At 37.0% G+C, this 16,213-nt stretch overlaps 1 protein-coding gene across 2 annotated transcripts; it reads left to right on the top strand.

The window, feature by feature from the left end:
• The first annotated feature begins 12,104 nt into the window (after positions 1 to 12,104).
• Positions 12,105 to 15,654, top strand: LOC104585660 (isocitrate lyase-like). 2 transcript variants are annotated; one of them, XM_088894536.1, is made up of 4 exons: positions 12,105 to 12,276; positions 13,436 to 15,038; positions 15,222 to 15,315; positions 15,447 to 15,654. In XM_088894536.1, the coding sequence occupies exons 1-4, from the start codon at positions 12,232 to 12,234 to the stop codon at positions 15,451 to 15,453; spliced, it is 1,749 nt and encodes a 582-aa protein (XP_088750662.1). In that variant the 5' UTR covers positions 12,105 to 12,231; the 3' UTR covers positions 15,454 to 15,654. The 2 variants fall into 2 exon arrangements, with proteins under 2 accessions (XP_088750662.1, XP_010240914.1); XM_010242612.3 differs by having other exon boundaries at positions 15,222 to 15,654.
• Positions 15,655 to 16,213: the final 559 nt, after the last annotated feature.

The following is a 16,213-nucleotide window of genomic DNA, read 5'->3' on the forward strand; positions in this document are numbered from 1 at the left end:
TCAACTCACTAATGTTCCAGAGAACTCGGTCTGACAACAGATCTATGTGAAAAGTCAACGAGCATGCCTTGTAGGTTGCCTAAAGTACTTTTCTTACCTCTGCTGGTCCCTTAGGTAGGTCGCTCTTTAGTTGGTGGTCCTTCAAGTTAGTCGGGCTGATGTACTTTTAGGTCAGCCTTGCGAGGAGCTTCAAGCCGACCTGTCGAGGTGATCACCTTACTTAGCACCGAGGTGTCACTTGAAAGCCACATGTCCTGATGTCACTCAGAGGACCAAATTACCCCTCATAATGAAGCAAATAAGCAAAGCTCTACTCTATACCTACACAATGTTCAGTATGGCTTGGTTGTGGAATGAAACATCTCTGCTTGGTTGGTGGACGTTGAAACCTCAATTTAAGGAGGAGAAAGATATGGCCCACCTGTATGAGCGTAGGAGATTTCCATACCTAGGTAACAAAGAGGCAGTTGAGGAGTTTATTGCAAGTGGGGGCGCTCTTAGTACCACCATTGGTCCTAGAGGAGTTTATTGGGAGTTTTCCACTCTCAAAGTCAAAGCCTCCCACTTCATTGCCTTTCAAGGTTTATGACCCCCCTCTCTCTCCCATGTTTGTTGTTTATAGAACAACACACCAGTAGGTAGGGCCTAGGGGTGGCAATTTTTCACCCAACCCGCCCATTTACTTGGTGGGTCGTGTGATCAACCCATCACCCAATCCATCCATTTAAATGGGTTGGGTTGTGGATAACCATTGGGTTAACCATTACATACATAAGTATTAATTCCTTAGCCTTTTTTTTTAATTTTCTTCATTTGAATTAAATAATTTATAATTAATGCATTAATTTTCTATTAATTATTGACTAAATTTAGTTTTGTCTTGAATCAACACACTTTATCCAACATAAATCCAAATCAATTTGACCCAAGTTCAGACCAGTTCAACGCAGTTTGACCCAATCCAACATATACCGATTCGGGTCAACCTAAATCAGAAATAGACCCCGGGCGGGGTGGTTCGGTATCACTTGCTCTGCCTAGTTTGGGTCGTCCGATCCAACTAGTATTCACACAGCCCGACCCGACCTGACACAAGCCTATCCAAGTCAACCCGAATTCGAAATAGACTCCGGACGGGATGATTCAGTACCGCTTGCTCTGCTTGGTTTGGGTTGTCCGGTCCAACCAGTATTCACACAGTTGACCCGACCCAGTACAGGTCGATCCGGGTCGACCAGAATCCAAAATAGTTCCGGGTGGGATGGTTTGGTGTCCATGTGCTTTGCCCAGTCAGGACTGTCCGGCCGACCAATATCCACACAACCCAACCCGATTTACTTACGTTGAGTCAGTCGATTTGGTCCCAAATTAGTGCACAGACATGATATGGTCCGGTCCAAGTCAATCCACCATTGACTGAATCGGTTCGGTTCGACCAGATTGATCCAGATCTAAACGGTTCAACCACCCTTGATGTGATTAGGTCGAAGATAATCCAATTAGATTGTTCAAGTTGGTCTGACCAGTTTGAACCTAAGTTGTTCGGTCAAACCCAAAATTCGAACATAGTCAAATGGCTTCGCCACTTTGTGTAAAAATAGCATGCATGTAATGTGATTTGAACCTTTACCACTTGTGTAAATAATAACTACAATTACCACCAAGCTATGGCCAACTTATTTGTTAAGAGAGAGTTGGTTTGTTTTTTAAGTCCATAATATTAGATTAATGGGTTTGGGCGGGTTGGATTAGGTTAAAGCGTGTTTGGGTTGAACCCAACCCATTTAATTTTATATAGCTGGGTCATTAATGGGTTGGCGGGTTAGATGGGTTGGGTTGAAGCTCAACCCAAACCAAACCCAACCCAACCTGCCCAATTTCCACCACTACCAGTAGGTTCGCCTTTACATTATAAAATCAGTTTGTGGTTGCTCAGCTTCACCTCTTTCTCTTCCCTCATAACCTCTCCCACTTAGAATGCCTTCAATCTGAACCATCATGAAGATATGAGGAGCAAATCGTAGTTCTTGAAAATTTTCATTAATTGAACTTTATTTTGAAAAATTGAAGAATAGTGGAGGGTAAATTTGACATTTTATTTTTTCCCATGTTAAAGCACCCCCAAGGTTTAGGGTATTGACTGACTCTGCCCTTATTGTTCACATATTGTCTTAAAGTACCCCCAAGTTTTTTTACAATGGCCATCATTGTGAAGTATTGATGGAAATGATGAAATACTAGTTTTACCCTTTTGTTAAATCCTGCCTCAAAAGGATATCCGCCGTGGACCGTAGAAAGGAAGAACTCCATTACCTACAATGGTAACAACTGCAACTTCTTACCAGCAACTTCCATTACCTACTCTACGGCATTGCTTATGGACACACTTGGTTTGGGAGATGGGGTTATAGGTTCGTATGAGGGAGCTATGGGGCCATAGAAGAACAATACAATGACACTCTCGAGATTCTCAGCTCATTGAATCTCGATCATATCATCGATGAGTTCATCAACACTCGCTATAACAAAAAAAATCAAGCAAATCATTTGCAACTATAGAGATATATGTGAAGCCAAGTTGATGTCTATACCTCCCATTCAGAGAAAATGTATCATGTTAGCCATTGCTCTAGAACCTCATTCAAAATCGTCAAGTAGTGTCTCCTGCCAACAAAAATCGCCATCGAAAGGCGGGCAAATTAAGTATAAAAAATTTGCTCCTTTTATGTGCAAACATGGACAACAAGTGGCCTGAAAAATGATTATAGTACACCATATCGGTCATCATGGAAGCCCTAAGGCTCCGTTCGCTTTTTGGTAAGTTATATATCCGAGTAAATGCACTTACCCAGATAAGTATTTCCCAAAAAACATTTACCTGGGTAAGTGCATTTACCCATGTTCTTTTGTTTCCCAAGTAAATAAGTTAATGACCATTTTAGATATAAAAATCCATTATTGAAAGGGGCATTTTTGTCCCATTCGAGTATTGACAACTTTCCCCCAAGTGTAAAGTTATTTACCCACCTAAGAGATAGGTATCGCTTACCCGAGTAAGTGGTACCTAGGAAAATAAATTTTCCCTAGTTCCCACATAAATATGAAATAAGAATATGGGTTTCTTTGCCAATGGGAACCAAAACCCCATTGACTAACTTTCCCCCCTCTCAAAATCCAATAAAAGAACTCCTCCTAAAAGAGAAGAAGGCAAGAAGCATTGGCTAAGGTGGGATGTCTAGACAAGACGTACGCAATGCAGCTTGGCTTCACATTAGTGACATGGGTTTTCTCGGCTTCACTCTGAAGTCCCTCAACAAATTCATCATCGATAATGTTATCGAAGATGAAGGAGAAACTGCAAAGTTGAGATAATTGATAAAAAAAAACTAAATAAGAGGTCTTTGGTTCAGATTTCTATGGATTTGGGACAAGGGACTATCTTGACTCTCACTTAAAAGTTTTGAATCTTCCCCTTTTCATAGGATTTGGAATTCAAGTTTTTTATATATTCCATGCTCTCAAGTTCAACATACGGGGGAAGAAATGAACATGGGATATGTGGAAATGAAGAAGAAGAAGAAGAAGAAGAAGAAGAAGAAGAAAGAGGGAGGGAGGGTGCACCATTTATTGTTCACCACCACTACTCGGAGGTTGAAAAAGATGAAGAGTGGAGTTGGGTGGTGATGGATAGGAAGAACTTCATGAAAGAGTGGTCATTTAAAGATGAGTAAGACGAGTTGTTGAGATTTGTGCGCCACTATTTGTTTGCTAGGTTCATTTTGCCACAATTTTCTCGCGAAGAAGCTAGGTTGCAAAATAGAGAGAGTACCTGCTTTGTTTTTAGACCTCTAATATGTTGCTTTCCACTAGAGTACCATTGATAACTCCAACTTTGATGGGAAGAAGAAGATAGAAAAAATCAAACAACAAATAAGAAGAAGATTGATTGCAAACAAAATATGAAGAAGGAAAAAGGAGAAAAAGAAAGTGCTTATCGTTGTTAGACGTTGTCAGCTCCAAGAAGCTCATGGCCGGCTCAAAAAGATGGAGTCACCACCCATTTTTTAGAGGAATGGGCCCTCAATTTCAGACTTGAAAATTTTAATTTAAGTATTTGATATTGGGTCCCAAGGATTGGGAGAGGGAAGGTATTAGGCACCCCTCTCTCCAAGCTGCTATAGCAACCAAATACAGGAGTTGTTCAAGCTTAATTTCTTTCAGAGAAAAACAAAAATGGTTGTAGGAATTTCTTAAATCTAGAGGACATGCTTTCAACTTCTCATAAGACCGATTTTGAGGTGATGTTATTGGGTCTTAGGTATTGATTTCCCTAAGACCCTCGCCTCTCTGCTTCTATTCTTAGTCAAGAAAAATTGCAAACAATGGTTCTCCAACATTTCAGAAGCTCAAGCAACCCAGAAAAACTATGTATATGTTTGGCATCGATGTTGTAGATACAACACTATTAATGTGTGGGTTGGAAGCACCGTTTTTTGAGAAAACGGTGTCTTTTTCTGTTTGGAAATGTTGCTCGCAGGTAGGACATTTTCTAGAGCAACAACAACAATTTCTATTTGGTACTAGTGCTCCATGTTTGTTTTCAGCACTGATACCCATTATAGGAAGTCCACGTCACTACCACATCACGTCCTTATTGGCAGCAATGAGCTGCAATCTGAGAAAATGCCAAATTTGGTGTTGCTCCAAACCACGCCTTCTCGATTTCTAAGGCATGGCTTAAAGCACCATTTTTTATGGAAAAACAGTTCCAAACAAACAGGTGTTTCCTGGAGCATCATTTTTTCTGACGTGGCACTGTTTTCTGGAGCAGTGACATCGATGCCAAATAGACGCTATAAAAAACAGAGATTATGAAATCAGGTTTAAAAGTTAAAATGAAAGATTTACCTTTCGTATGTACCTTGACGGGAGCTTTTCAGTAATGGGAACAAGTTCAAAGAAGCTTGAATAAGATACTGGGATGGATGGTGTGATTTTTTGTTTCAAATCTTGTAGTTGAAGACAGATGGGCAGATTTGAAGTTTGATATTCAAGGACTTTGGGATTACAGAGGTTGAGAAAAAATGCTTTTTTCTCATCTTCTTCTCTTTAGATTCCCTTCTCTTTTTCTTTGGTTTTTCTCCTTCCAATCCCCCTTTGAGCTCGAAATAGATCAATATTTATAGAGAAAGGGAGGGGGTCAGGTCTGAATTTGTTTAGCTACAGTGCCTGGGATTCAACAGAGGTTTTCACATAAATAGGTAAAGATTTTTCAAAGAAATAAACGTCTAATCAAGCTTTCCTATTTGGTGAAACATTTTCTTAGATTTGGGGGTGGTTTTCATGGGTTTTGTGCATCCAATTTGGAGCTTGGGACGTGCCTATCATGAGAGTCTCATATTTGGGGCTGTTAGTGGCAGAAAGTATAAATTTGATGAACTTTTAATTGTGGTTTTGTCTTTTCTTAGCTTTAAGTGGGGGTATCTTGGGGTTTTGGGCTTCTTGAGTCTATTAGGCTCTATTTCATTGGTCCAAGTGTTCTAATGGGTCAAGAATGGGTCTAACATCAGCCATCACCCTTTTGAGGCTTCAGGTTGGGATAGATGACATGGTAATTTAATCTGGTGTGTCAAAATGGTATCTTTCTAGTTTAATGGTCAAACGGATGAATCTGGTCATGAAATTTGATGTGCTAAGGTTTTTTGGGTCTCTGAACATAGTAGTGAGGTTTGATCGAACAAATAAGGTCGGAATTATGGAGATCTATGGCTGACAAATTCGGATTAACGTGATTTATTAAAATAGAATCTTTGTTTGATGAAGGGTCAAACAGGAGAATTTTGGAAAGAAATTTAGTGGATTGACACTTTTGAATGTCTTGGATTTCATAGAAGTGATAAATCTTTGATCAGAGGTGTAGATTGGCTGATTTAGTTCAGATCATGGTCTTAGCTTATGGTTTTCCAATTAACAAGAGGATCTGATATGGAAGCTTACTTTTTCAACAGTAAAATGGAGGTGTTTGGTCGTGAAATTTGACATGTTAGGGTTTTTTGGGTCTCCAAACACAGTGGTAAAGTCTGATTGTTCATATGAAGTTGGGATGATGGATGATAAGCTCTAATTAATGAGATTTGCTAAAATAAGATTTTGGCTTGATTAGGGGTCAAATGAAAGAATTTTGAACTACAATTTGGTAGGTAGGCCTGGATTAGGGTGAGGAGTCAAGTGGATGGTTTTGATATGAGAAAGATATAGTCAATCTTGGTAATCGTTCAAGGTCATCAGAATGAGATATTGATATTTTTACAATTGGTTATCGTAGATTCATATTGGGATTCACTTATTATTATTTCCTAGTGGTCTTGGGGTGATGGATATGTTGGATTTGATTTTGGAGGAGTTGGAAATTGAATATCACATAGATCTGAGCCATTAGAAAGGAAGTTAACATGATTAATAGATCTTTGAAGTTTAGTCATGAAAACTAATGTATAACTAGGTTATAGTTTTCCAAGTCGGAGATGATGTCTGATTAGATGTTGATATTGATCTCAAGGTTCTTATTTGTCTTGTGGGTTGTGTCAAAAGAGGATATTTTAGGTTTTGGAAAGTCTCAAGTTTATTTGGTTGTATTTCTAAGTTTTTGGGGTCTAGAAGGAAGGTACGAAGAAGTAGGGTAAAGGGGCTGAGCACAAATTGGGTGCTGACAGACATTGGTTGTGTAGAGAAATTATTGGTGGTCTGCTCCAAGGGATAAGGCTCAAACAAGAGAAATGGGAGGGGAGTTAGAATGGAGTCTGGATCTCCTACACATGGCGTCTTGCATAGTTTCCTGCACTCCCAATTGCAGGGCGCCATGTCAACATTGGCATCACATGTAGATTTTTCATGTGCAAATAGACTTAAAAAGCACTTGAAACGTTCGTGCATATCTTATTATTTTTAAGATAAGAAAAATTACATTAAATTTTAAGTGAAATAAAAAATAGGGATAAGAGAAGGGTTTCTTCATCTATCTCTTTGGGTTTCTAACTTTCTCAAACGCTATTTTTTCTTCTTGCTCAAGGTTTTTCTCCACCGAATAACATGCTTGAGCATTGATGGATTATGGATGGAGAACTGCAAGCCTGAGCACCGGCCAACCATGGACAGAGAACTACACACCTGAGAGGTTGAGACAATCAATATAGGAACTCACTTTGACCTTTCTCTAAATCATTAATTAGATTAGCAACGATAATCTCAGAATAGAGGGGATCTATGACTAGTTACAGATTTTTACACTTAATGTACAAAATATACATATTCAAACAATGTGGATTTCTACAGCACCCAAACAATGCATTTGGTTGAACTCTACCATTGTTGTAGCTTGGTTTGACAAGACAACACATGCCCCACATCCGCATCCAAAATCCATCCCTAACTCTCATATGTCTCACCTTCTATATGATAAATTCAAGATAGAAGGCAACTTTTTATTCTAAGATTCTCATTGCTTATTTGCTTAATGAAATCAAGAGAAAAGGCCAAACAAAAAAACTTTATTGTTGGTCTCAAATGTGTTTCATCGATGGTCTGTTGATGCTCAGGCGTGCTTAGTTAAGTGGTGGAAAGCTAAACCCTAATTTTAGAAATCCTAGGAATTTCTCTATTTTTTATTTCATCTAAATTAAATTATAATTTTTCATAAATTAAAAATAAGATAAAGATGTCTGAAATGTTGAAACATTGGTTAATTGTACTCACACATGGAAAATCTACATACGCGTAGGAAATCTAGATTCTCAAGAGGCTGTGCTTGCGTGATAGAAAGCAGAGTTGGAATCTGTTGCACTTTTTTGTGCTGCACTTTCATTCACATGTGTCTCGTTACACGTGTGCATTATGACACCACACATGTCATTAGAAATCTATCGAAATGCAGCATAAAAAGTGCAGCAATCATCACATATGCTTATAGGGGGCTGAAGTTGTTAAACTGCCAATAGAGTCCGAGAATCCAACATCGATTATTTTTCGACATAGTTATCAGGACTTACATCCGCTTAATAATCAGATCGAAGGGAGATTTGGTTCATCCGATCAAAGTCCAATTAAAATTTATTTATATAAAATTATATAAATTTTATTGTTAATAAATTCAATATTATATAAATAAAAAATTAATTAATGTTTAAAATCCTTTTAAGATTTTCCTTAATTTAGAAATAATATAGTGTATTAAATTTTAAAGTTCCAATAAATGGATTGGATTCAAATGTAGCTGAATTTGATAGGTATCAGACCTGGTTTCGTTAATTACCATAAAGTGGTGTTTTAAGACCAAGGCCCCAAGGGAATTGAATGAGAGTATGGATCTCCAGCCCACAAGAACTTTGCCCACATCTACCCACATAGCATCTCAGCCACACATGGGGAATATCTCATCTTCCTATATAGTATTATGTATGGGGAGATGTTCTGAATGCATGAAGGTAGTGTGTTGTGGGTAAACGTGGGCAAAGTTGTTGTGGGCAGGAGATACAGGGTCATTGAATGAATACTTGATTTGATTTATATGTTTAGTAAAAAAAATAAAATAATCAAATCAAATAGAAAAACTTGAATAATAGTGATTAGATTGATATTTAATGGTTGATATGAAATTCAGGGACCCACTTTCAAGGCGATGATGATATTAGGAAGTTGGGATTGCCTGCCAACAAAATACATTAATTCCAACCCTCTACCAATATCATCTCACACTGCATATCTCACAATAAAATTGGGATGTTTAGGACGCGCCTATGTATGAGATATGCGGTGTGAGATGATATTGATAGAGGGTTGGAACATATTTGTTGGCAGGTGATCCGGATTCGATATCAGGGCAAAAGGCAGTTCACCTAGCGTTGAAGTCATTAGGATTGTCCAACTCCATTGACAGAACGTGCAACAGCCAACTGGGAAGCATCCACGAGGAGCTTGCCCTCGCATCAGCTAAGTCCACCTCCTCCCAAATTGTTGATGCCAAATTAATTACTACACCCTCATCCGTAGTAAAATAATTATACGAAAGAGAATAAGGCCGTGACGACTAGGAGTGGTGATGGATGGATGGATGTGTTCTTAGCTTTTGTATTGTAATGTTGTGACTAAAATGACTATAATGTAAATCATGTTCTCTTTTCATGTTTCTTTTCAAACTTGTCTTAGTCTTCTCCTCATGGGCTCCTTGTCTATATATGAAGAGTTTTTTCCTCTCTTTTGCTTTTCATATTTATAAGGTCATATTCGGCCAATAAGTGGTTTGGAAAATAAGAGTTTACATTAGCACCCCACAATACATTCCAACCGTGTATTGAGAACATTTCTTGATAACATTTACGAGAGATGATCTCAATCCACACTGAGATGTGCATGTGGAGTGTCTGTGGGGCGCCCCTTGTGGAGCTTTAATGTGATCTCGGAAAATAAGTACTTATTTGAATAATTACTTATATCTGAATAATTACTTATTAGTGTTTGAGGGTATTTTTGGTGACTTACTTAACCAAAAAGTATTTATTTTTTGTGAAATTTATAATTATAACCCTATATTGAACTATTTCGATGAAATTATATTGTGAATATTATATTGAACTATTTCGATGAAAATGACAATTCTAGCCTTCAAGACAAACATGGGCCCATGTGTCACACACATGGCACTATTAAATAATTTTTTTATATAAGAGAATACAATAAATAATTTGAAAAAATAATTTATTGTAATAATAATAATAATAACAATAATAGTAATAATAATAATAAATAATATTTTCATGATTAATCTATCTATATATAGATAAACTAAAATCATAAGAAAATATTAGCAATTTAACCACAATTTCTACTTGCATAAATTGGATATTAACATTTTCATAAAAAAGAATTGCTAGGAATATAACTAGCATTGAAGAGGCTACCCTCGAGTAGTTGTCTTTGCCTCTTTTCCAAACATAGATCTGGGAGAAAATGGCAAAAAATGGGTCAAAACCCAACACAGCAGAATCGCAGCCCAAAACGGTGAGAAATCAAGAAAAAAAAAGGGGGATTTCACTTGCATGAACTGTGAAACCCTCCCTGGTTGCTCACGCCTCCACCTAGGTTCACTACTGTCACCTATGATTCGTACTTTCGTAGGAATGAAAAAACGGTAAGGTTTTATAGAAAGGGGCAATGTGGGTATTTCGAAATTTTTTGAATATAATTTTGTCCCACCGAAATAAAATAAGCACTTAACATAAACAGTCCTGAGCCAGATTATCTTTTAAGCATCTATTTTTAAAATAAGTGCTTATTCTTGGCTTTTATGCCAAACATCAATAAATATTTATTTATCACTTATTGTGTGATTCCACTTATTATTTTAAGTAGATATTTGAATAAATACTTAAAATAAATGATACTCCGCAGCCACCAAATAGACAATGAAAACGTTATAAATAATAGCTATTTGGATATTCTCTTCCTTGTAATTTACTTTCACGGTTTCACCCTCTGGCTTTGGCTATATAGCTCTAAGTTTCGTTGGTTTTGTTGGGTAATTAGTTAATTTTTAGACTTATCATGCTGCAAGCACAACAAGAAAGTAGATCAGAGGTATAACAGATGTCGGATGAAAATGTCATGACTTAAAAAACCAATCCCAAGTCATTAATTACTTGAAACAATATATTGGTCAAATAAGTGGAGGATAAATCAATGTTTTCAACATGTGGTTGACTCAATCTGTCGAATCATCACTCGATTAGGATTCTGGGTTTCGTTCGGTCAAGATCTGTCAAACGGTTACAACCGTTGATTTTGTCAAGAAAATGATTGGTTTGATCATTGACTCATTCGACCTGGTGGTTGAGTCGCAGGTTGCACATTCAATGTATGCAAAATTTTTGAAGGCCATAACTTTGTATTTCGATGTTCGATTGGGGTGATTTTTTTTTATTTTAATAATTTTTCGAGATCTATGCGTCTCAAGGGGCCATAGATGCCTTGCCTTGCTATTTTTGCAAAAATCCCCTTTTTGCCTCAAATTACAATTTTTAATATTTTTTATAAATAAAAATTAAAAATTGAATTAAAAAACATAAATTTACATATAACATATATAAAACATATTTATACATTATTTATTGCTAAATTATATATTTACACACACACACACACATATATATATATATATATATATACATATATATATATATATATATATATATATATATATATACATATATATATATATATATATTGTACAGGCTTTTTTGTTTCACATTTCAGAATATATTAATGTAAAGGAAATTAATGTTATTATATGCATGCCATTTTATTATATAAATAAATAAATTTATTTCAAAATTTATGATGTATCAATTAATTAATTTAATTTAAAAATGATATTTTACTAAATTTTCATAGTTTCAAGTTTCATATAAATATTTTCAATTAATTTTTAATAAAATATAATATTAAAATCATTTTTAGATCATTTCAATCAGGCAATCCGAATTCGATTTGAATCCAGCATAAATCTGATCAATAAGAACCGATTTAAATTCAAATATAAATTGCATCAAAGTTGAATATACCTGCATCCGGTTTATTAATTCGAACAGTTTGTAGCCCTAATTCGATTCCAATCCAAATGTTAATAAATTCAATTTGGATATAGGTACATTCCATCTACTTGCAGTTCTAACCATAATCTAAGATTTGGTTGATTAGGCTTAATGCTCGAATTAAAAAAAAATAAAAAATCCCAAAGGACTCTTGCCATGGATTTTCCAAAAATAAGAAGCAATGAGAGTGCACTGAAGTTTGTTACTTGTTACATTCATCGGCTTACTTGAATTTGAAAATAAAGAGATGGTGACAAGACACAAAGACAATAAGACAACAGAGGTGACAATCCCATTACGGCGCACTATAGTTGTAGAACAGTAGCATTACACTACGTGCCTCCAGGCGCCACTCTATGTGCCAAGTTTCACCATACTGAAATGACAAGGAGAAAATTAGTTGAAGTAAATTTTAAAATAAACAACAAAATCTTTTTACTCTGTTTGCTTCTCTAAATGTATTGAGTTGCATATATATACGATACGTTTGATCTCTCTTTCTGCTATAAATTGGCAAGTTAGAGGAGCCATTTCAAGAACATCTCATATATAGTTGTAGCAATCACAGATTTCTTTTAAGATTTTCTCCATGCCTGCATCGGTTTCAGTATCTTCAATGGCGAGAAAGGATCAGGTTTTTTCTTTTTCTTTCTCTTAGTAGTTCGTTTATATTACAAGTCTTTATCTCATCAGTTTTATAAGATATTGTGTGAAATGGGTTTTTAGTTATTAACTACTTTTGGTTAGAATTCTAGCAAATTCCCTGAAATCGACTGGGTTTTGTATTATCAAAGTCATGGCATGGTTCTTTTGGTACATGAAAATGAAATGGATTCCAATATGGTCACTTGCTTAGTGCATGTTTCACGATTAAGGAATTCAAGAAATGTTGAACGGTTTTGTTAATGAGACATCAATTTTCTGATGATTTTGGTCTGTTTCTACAAGGAATTAAGTTATTGACATCCGTGTAATGATTTTTTGGTTTCTATTTACTGGGTATTTGAAGTACAAGGCAGATAGACTGGGCACTTTAAATGTTCTACCATGATACGAAGTTTTCTTGTCTTTTGTTTATGGATCCCTTTAAAAAGAACAAAAGATTAATCAATTATATTTCAACCCAGTAATTCGAGCGAAAAAGCCTTTGAAATTGGCTGTTATATGAGATCTCTAAATTCTCCTTTTATCCTATGCACTGGTCTCAGTTTTGGAGAAAGGAAAATTTTTTAATTAGTAGAGACTTGCTCATTTAATTTAGCTTTTCAAGGAAGGAAAGGCCTAATGGGGCCTAATGGAGAGGTGGGACCTGCTTGTCTTCTTAGAAAGAAATATTGGCAATTCAGAAATCTAAACATTAAATAAAACCAAACCATCAAAGGGTCCAACTGTGTTTTAGTATATCATATGAAATGAACTGAACTGTGTTTTCATACACTAGCTTGACAACTATAAACTACATTTTAAAAGTAAATACTGTGGAAGAAGCTTTTCGTTTGAATGCTTTAGAATATATACAAAGTATAAGATACAGCTAAGGTGGATGGAACTAATGACATGTTAGGAAACGCATGGATCAAATTTTTCCTAAGTCTCTCTGATCAATCGATATTTTGCATTTTTGGCTTGGAAATACATGAACAATAAGCCTAATATAGCTTGTCATGCATGTACCAATCAAATCATATCAAACTATATATGTAAATTGACATCTTACAGTAGTCATAAACCTTGGATCAAAGTAGATTACAAATTTCATAAATCGTAATAGTAAAGTGCTTAATTGCTTATAGATAACAGAGGAGGAAAGGGGGTTTGAAGCTGAAGTCGCTGAGGTGCAAGCATGGTGGAACTCCCATAGGTTCAAGTTAACTCGTCGTCCATACACGGTTAGAGATGTGGTCTCTCTCCGAGGCAGCCTGAAACAAAACTATGTCTCCAACCAACTTGCCAAGAAACTATGGAGCACTCTCAAGACCCACCAAGCCAATGGGACTGCATCGAGAACCTTTGGTGCTCTAGACCCAGTTCAAGTCACCATGATGACCAAGCACTTGGATACTATCTATGTTTCTGGTTGGCAGTGTTCATCCACACACACAACCACCAATGAACTGGGGCCAGACCTTGCAGACTATCCCTATGACACTGTCCCAAACAAGGTTGAACACCTCTTCTTTGCTCAAGAATTCCATGATAAGAAGCAAAGAGAGGCTCGAATGAGCATGAGCCGAGAAGAGAGAGCTAGAACCCCTTATATAGATTACTTAAAGCCTATAATTGCTGATGGGGATGCTGGTTTCGGTGGTGCATCTGCTACTATTAAGCTTTGCAAGCTTTTTGTGGAGCGTGGAGCTGCTGGTGTGCATATTGAAGACCAATCTTCAGTGACTAAGAAGTGTGGGCATATGGCTGGAAAGGTTCTGGTTTCGGTCAGTGAACACATCAATAGGCTTGTTGCAGCAAGGTTGCAATTTGATATCATGGGAGTTGAAACTGTGTTAGTGGCCCGTACGGATGCTGTTGCAGCTAATTTGATCCAGACAAATGTTGATGCCCGAGACCATCAGTTCATACTGGGTGCAACTAACCCTAGTCTCAAAAGCAAGAGCTTAGCCATGATCCTATCTGAAGGGATAGCTGTGGGAAAGACAGAAGCTGAGCTTCAAGCTGCAGAGGACAATTGGCTATCAATGGCCCAATTGAAAACCTTCTCCGAATACGTAGTGAACTCAATTAAGAATATGAACATTGGGGAAGATGAGAAACAGAGTAGATTGAATGAGTGGATGAACAACTCTGGCTTTGATAAATGTCTCTCAAATAATCAAAGCAGAGATATAGCGGAGAAGCTGGGGCTTAAGGACTTGTTTTGGGACTGGGACTTGCCTAGAACCACAGAAGGTTTCTACAGGTTCAGAGGATCTGTAATGGCTGCAGTTGTGCGTGGTTGGGCTTTTGCACCTCATGCCGACCTTATTTGGATGGAAACTTCATCCCCTGATATTGTGGAATGCACCCAATTTGCTGAAGGAGTGAAGTCCAAGTACCCCGAAATGATGTTTGCCTATAATCTTTCTCCCTCTTTCAATTGGGATGCGTCAGGAATGAGCGATGAACAGATAAGGGACTTCATACCTAGGATCGCAAAGTTGGGCTTCTGTTGGCAATTCATAACTCTGGCAGGGCTCCATGCAGACGCGCTCATCACTGATACTTTCACCAAAGATTTTGCTCGGAGAGGGATGCTGGCTTATGTGGAGAGGATTCAGAGAGAAGAGAGGAAAAATGGAGTTGATACATTGTTTCACCAGAAATGGTCAGGCGCAAACTACTATGATAAGGTGCACAAGATTGTCCAGGGAGGTATCTCTTCCACTGCTGCCATGGGTAAAGGTAAGTCATCCTCTCCTTTTCATTTTATTCCATAATTTACTTGTACAGAAGAAGCTCATTAAATATGTCTGCATGCTATGGCTGATTTTCATGTATCCAGACCTGAACAATTTCTGGTTATTTGCTCTAAACATGTAAACGTGCATGTATCTAATGTCTTCCCCTGAATGGGTTTAATTGAAGGAGTAACTGAGGAGCAGTTCAAAGAAACTTGGACTCGGCCAGGAACCATGAGAGTCAGAGAAGACGACAACATTGTCATTGCCAAGTCAAGAATGTAGAAGGCAATACCCTTTTACAAGGAATACATAGAAATTCTACATTTGATTAAGTTTATCATCTTAATTATCTGCTCGTCTTGGTACTTTTGCTAAAATAAATCTTTTTGTCTAATCCAAACCTGCCGAGTGCCTAGTGCCGGACAGAGTTCTTAAGTGATCCTAATTCTTGTTAATGGATTAGGTTTTTGTTGAAGAATTGGTGGAGGGGTTGACTTATTTACTACTGGGATCAAACCTTCACTGATACTGGGATTAAAATGGCATCTGAGCTCTATAATTGCTTTTGTTTGAGTTGACAGCGTACTTCAAATACAATTTCCCATCTTCTTGAATGTTTGTTGATCATGAAGAGCAGGTCAGTGAACTCAAACACATTCTGGGAAAATGAATTTCTCTATATTAAGAATCTTTGCAATGAAGAAACCAAAATCAAAACCAGCTTGTTTCTGTTACAGAGATAAAATTGGATTCCGTTTCTCTGCCCGTCCTCTCTCTCTTTCTCTCAATATACCCCCTAGTCTCCTTGTCCAAATTCTTCAGAAAACCCAAAACAATCCTGAAATCTCACTGGGTTTCTTCAATTGAATCAAAACTAATCTAGGCTTCGAATCAGATCCCGATACTCACCACATTCTAATTGAATCCTAGCTTCTTCAACTGAACCACATGTCTGTCTCCAGACTCCAGCATAGAATATTTCGAAAATGTCATGCATACAACACCTATACCAATACCTAAAATGACTTCCCAAATATTGTTTACCACAGTACCAGACATTTGTGTGATTTATGATGCAATACTTCAAAACTGGCCAACTCCCTTTACAGGAGAGAGGACCTGGACCAATTTGAGGCTTGAAATCAGATAATAATCCTTTGTCATGCTTCACAGATA

Source organism: Nelumbo nucifera, chromosome 1 (genome assembly GCF_055504915.1).
Source record: "Nelumbo nucifera cultivar China Antique chromosome 1, China Antique-T2T, whole genome shotgun sequence".
In the NCBI taxonomy this organism is placed as follows: Eukaryota; Viridiplantae; Streptophyta; class Magnoliopsida; order Proteales; family Nelumbonaceae; genus Nelumbo; species Nelumbo nucifera.

Coding starts and splice junctions, on each gene's coding strand:
- LOC104585660 (XM_088894536.1), top strand. CDS start 12,232: ATGCCTGCATCGGTTTCAGTATCTTCAATGGCGAGAAAGGATCAG. Junction 12,277..13,435: donor CAATGGCGAGAAAGGATCAG/GTTTTTTCTTTT, acceptor AATTGCTTATAG/ATAACAGAGGAGGAAAGGGG. Junction 15,039..15,221: donor CACTGCTGCCATGGGTAAAG/GTAAGTCATCCT, acceptor GTTTAATTGAAG/GAGTAACTGAGGAGCAGTTC.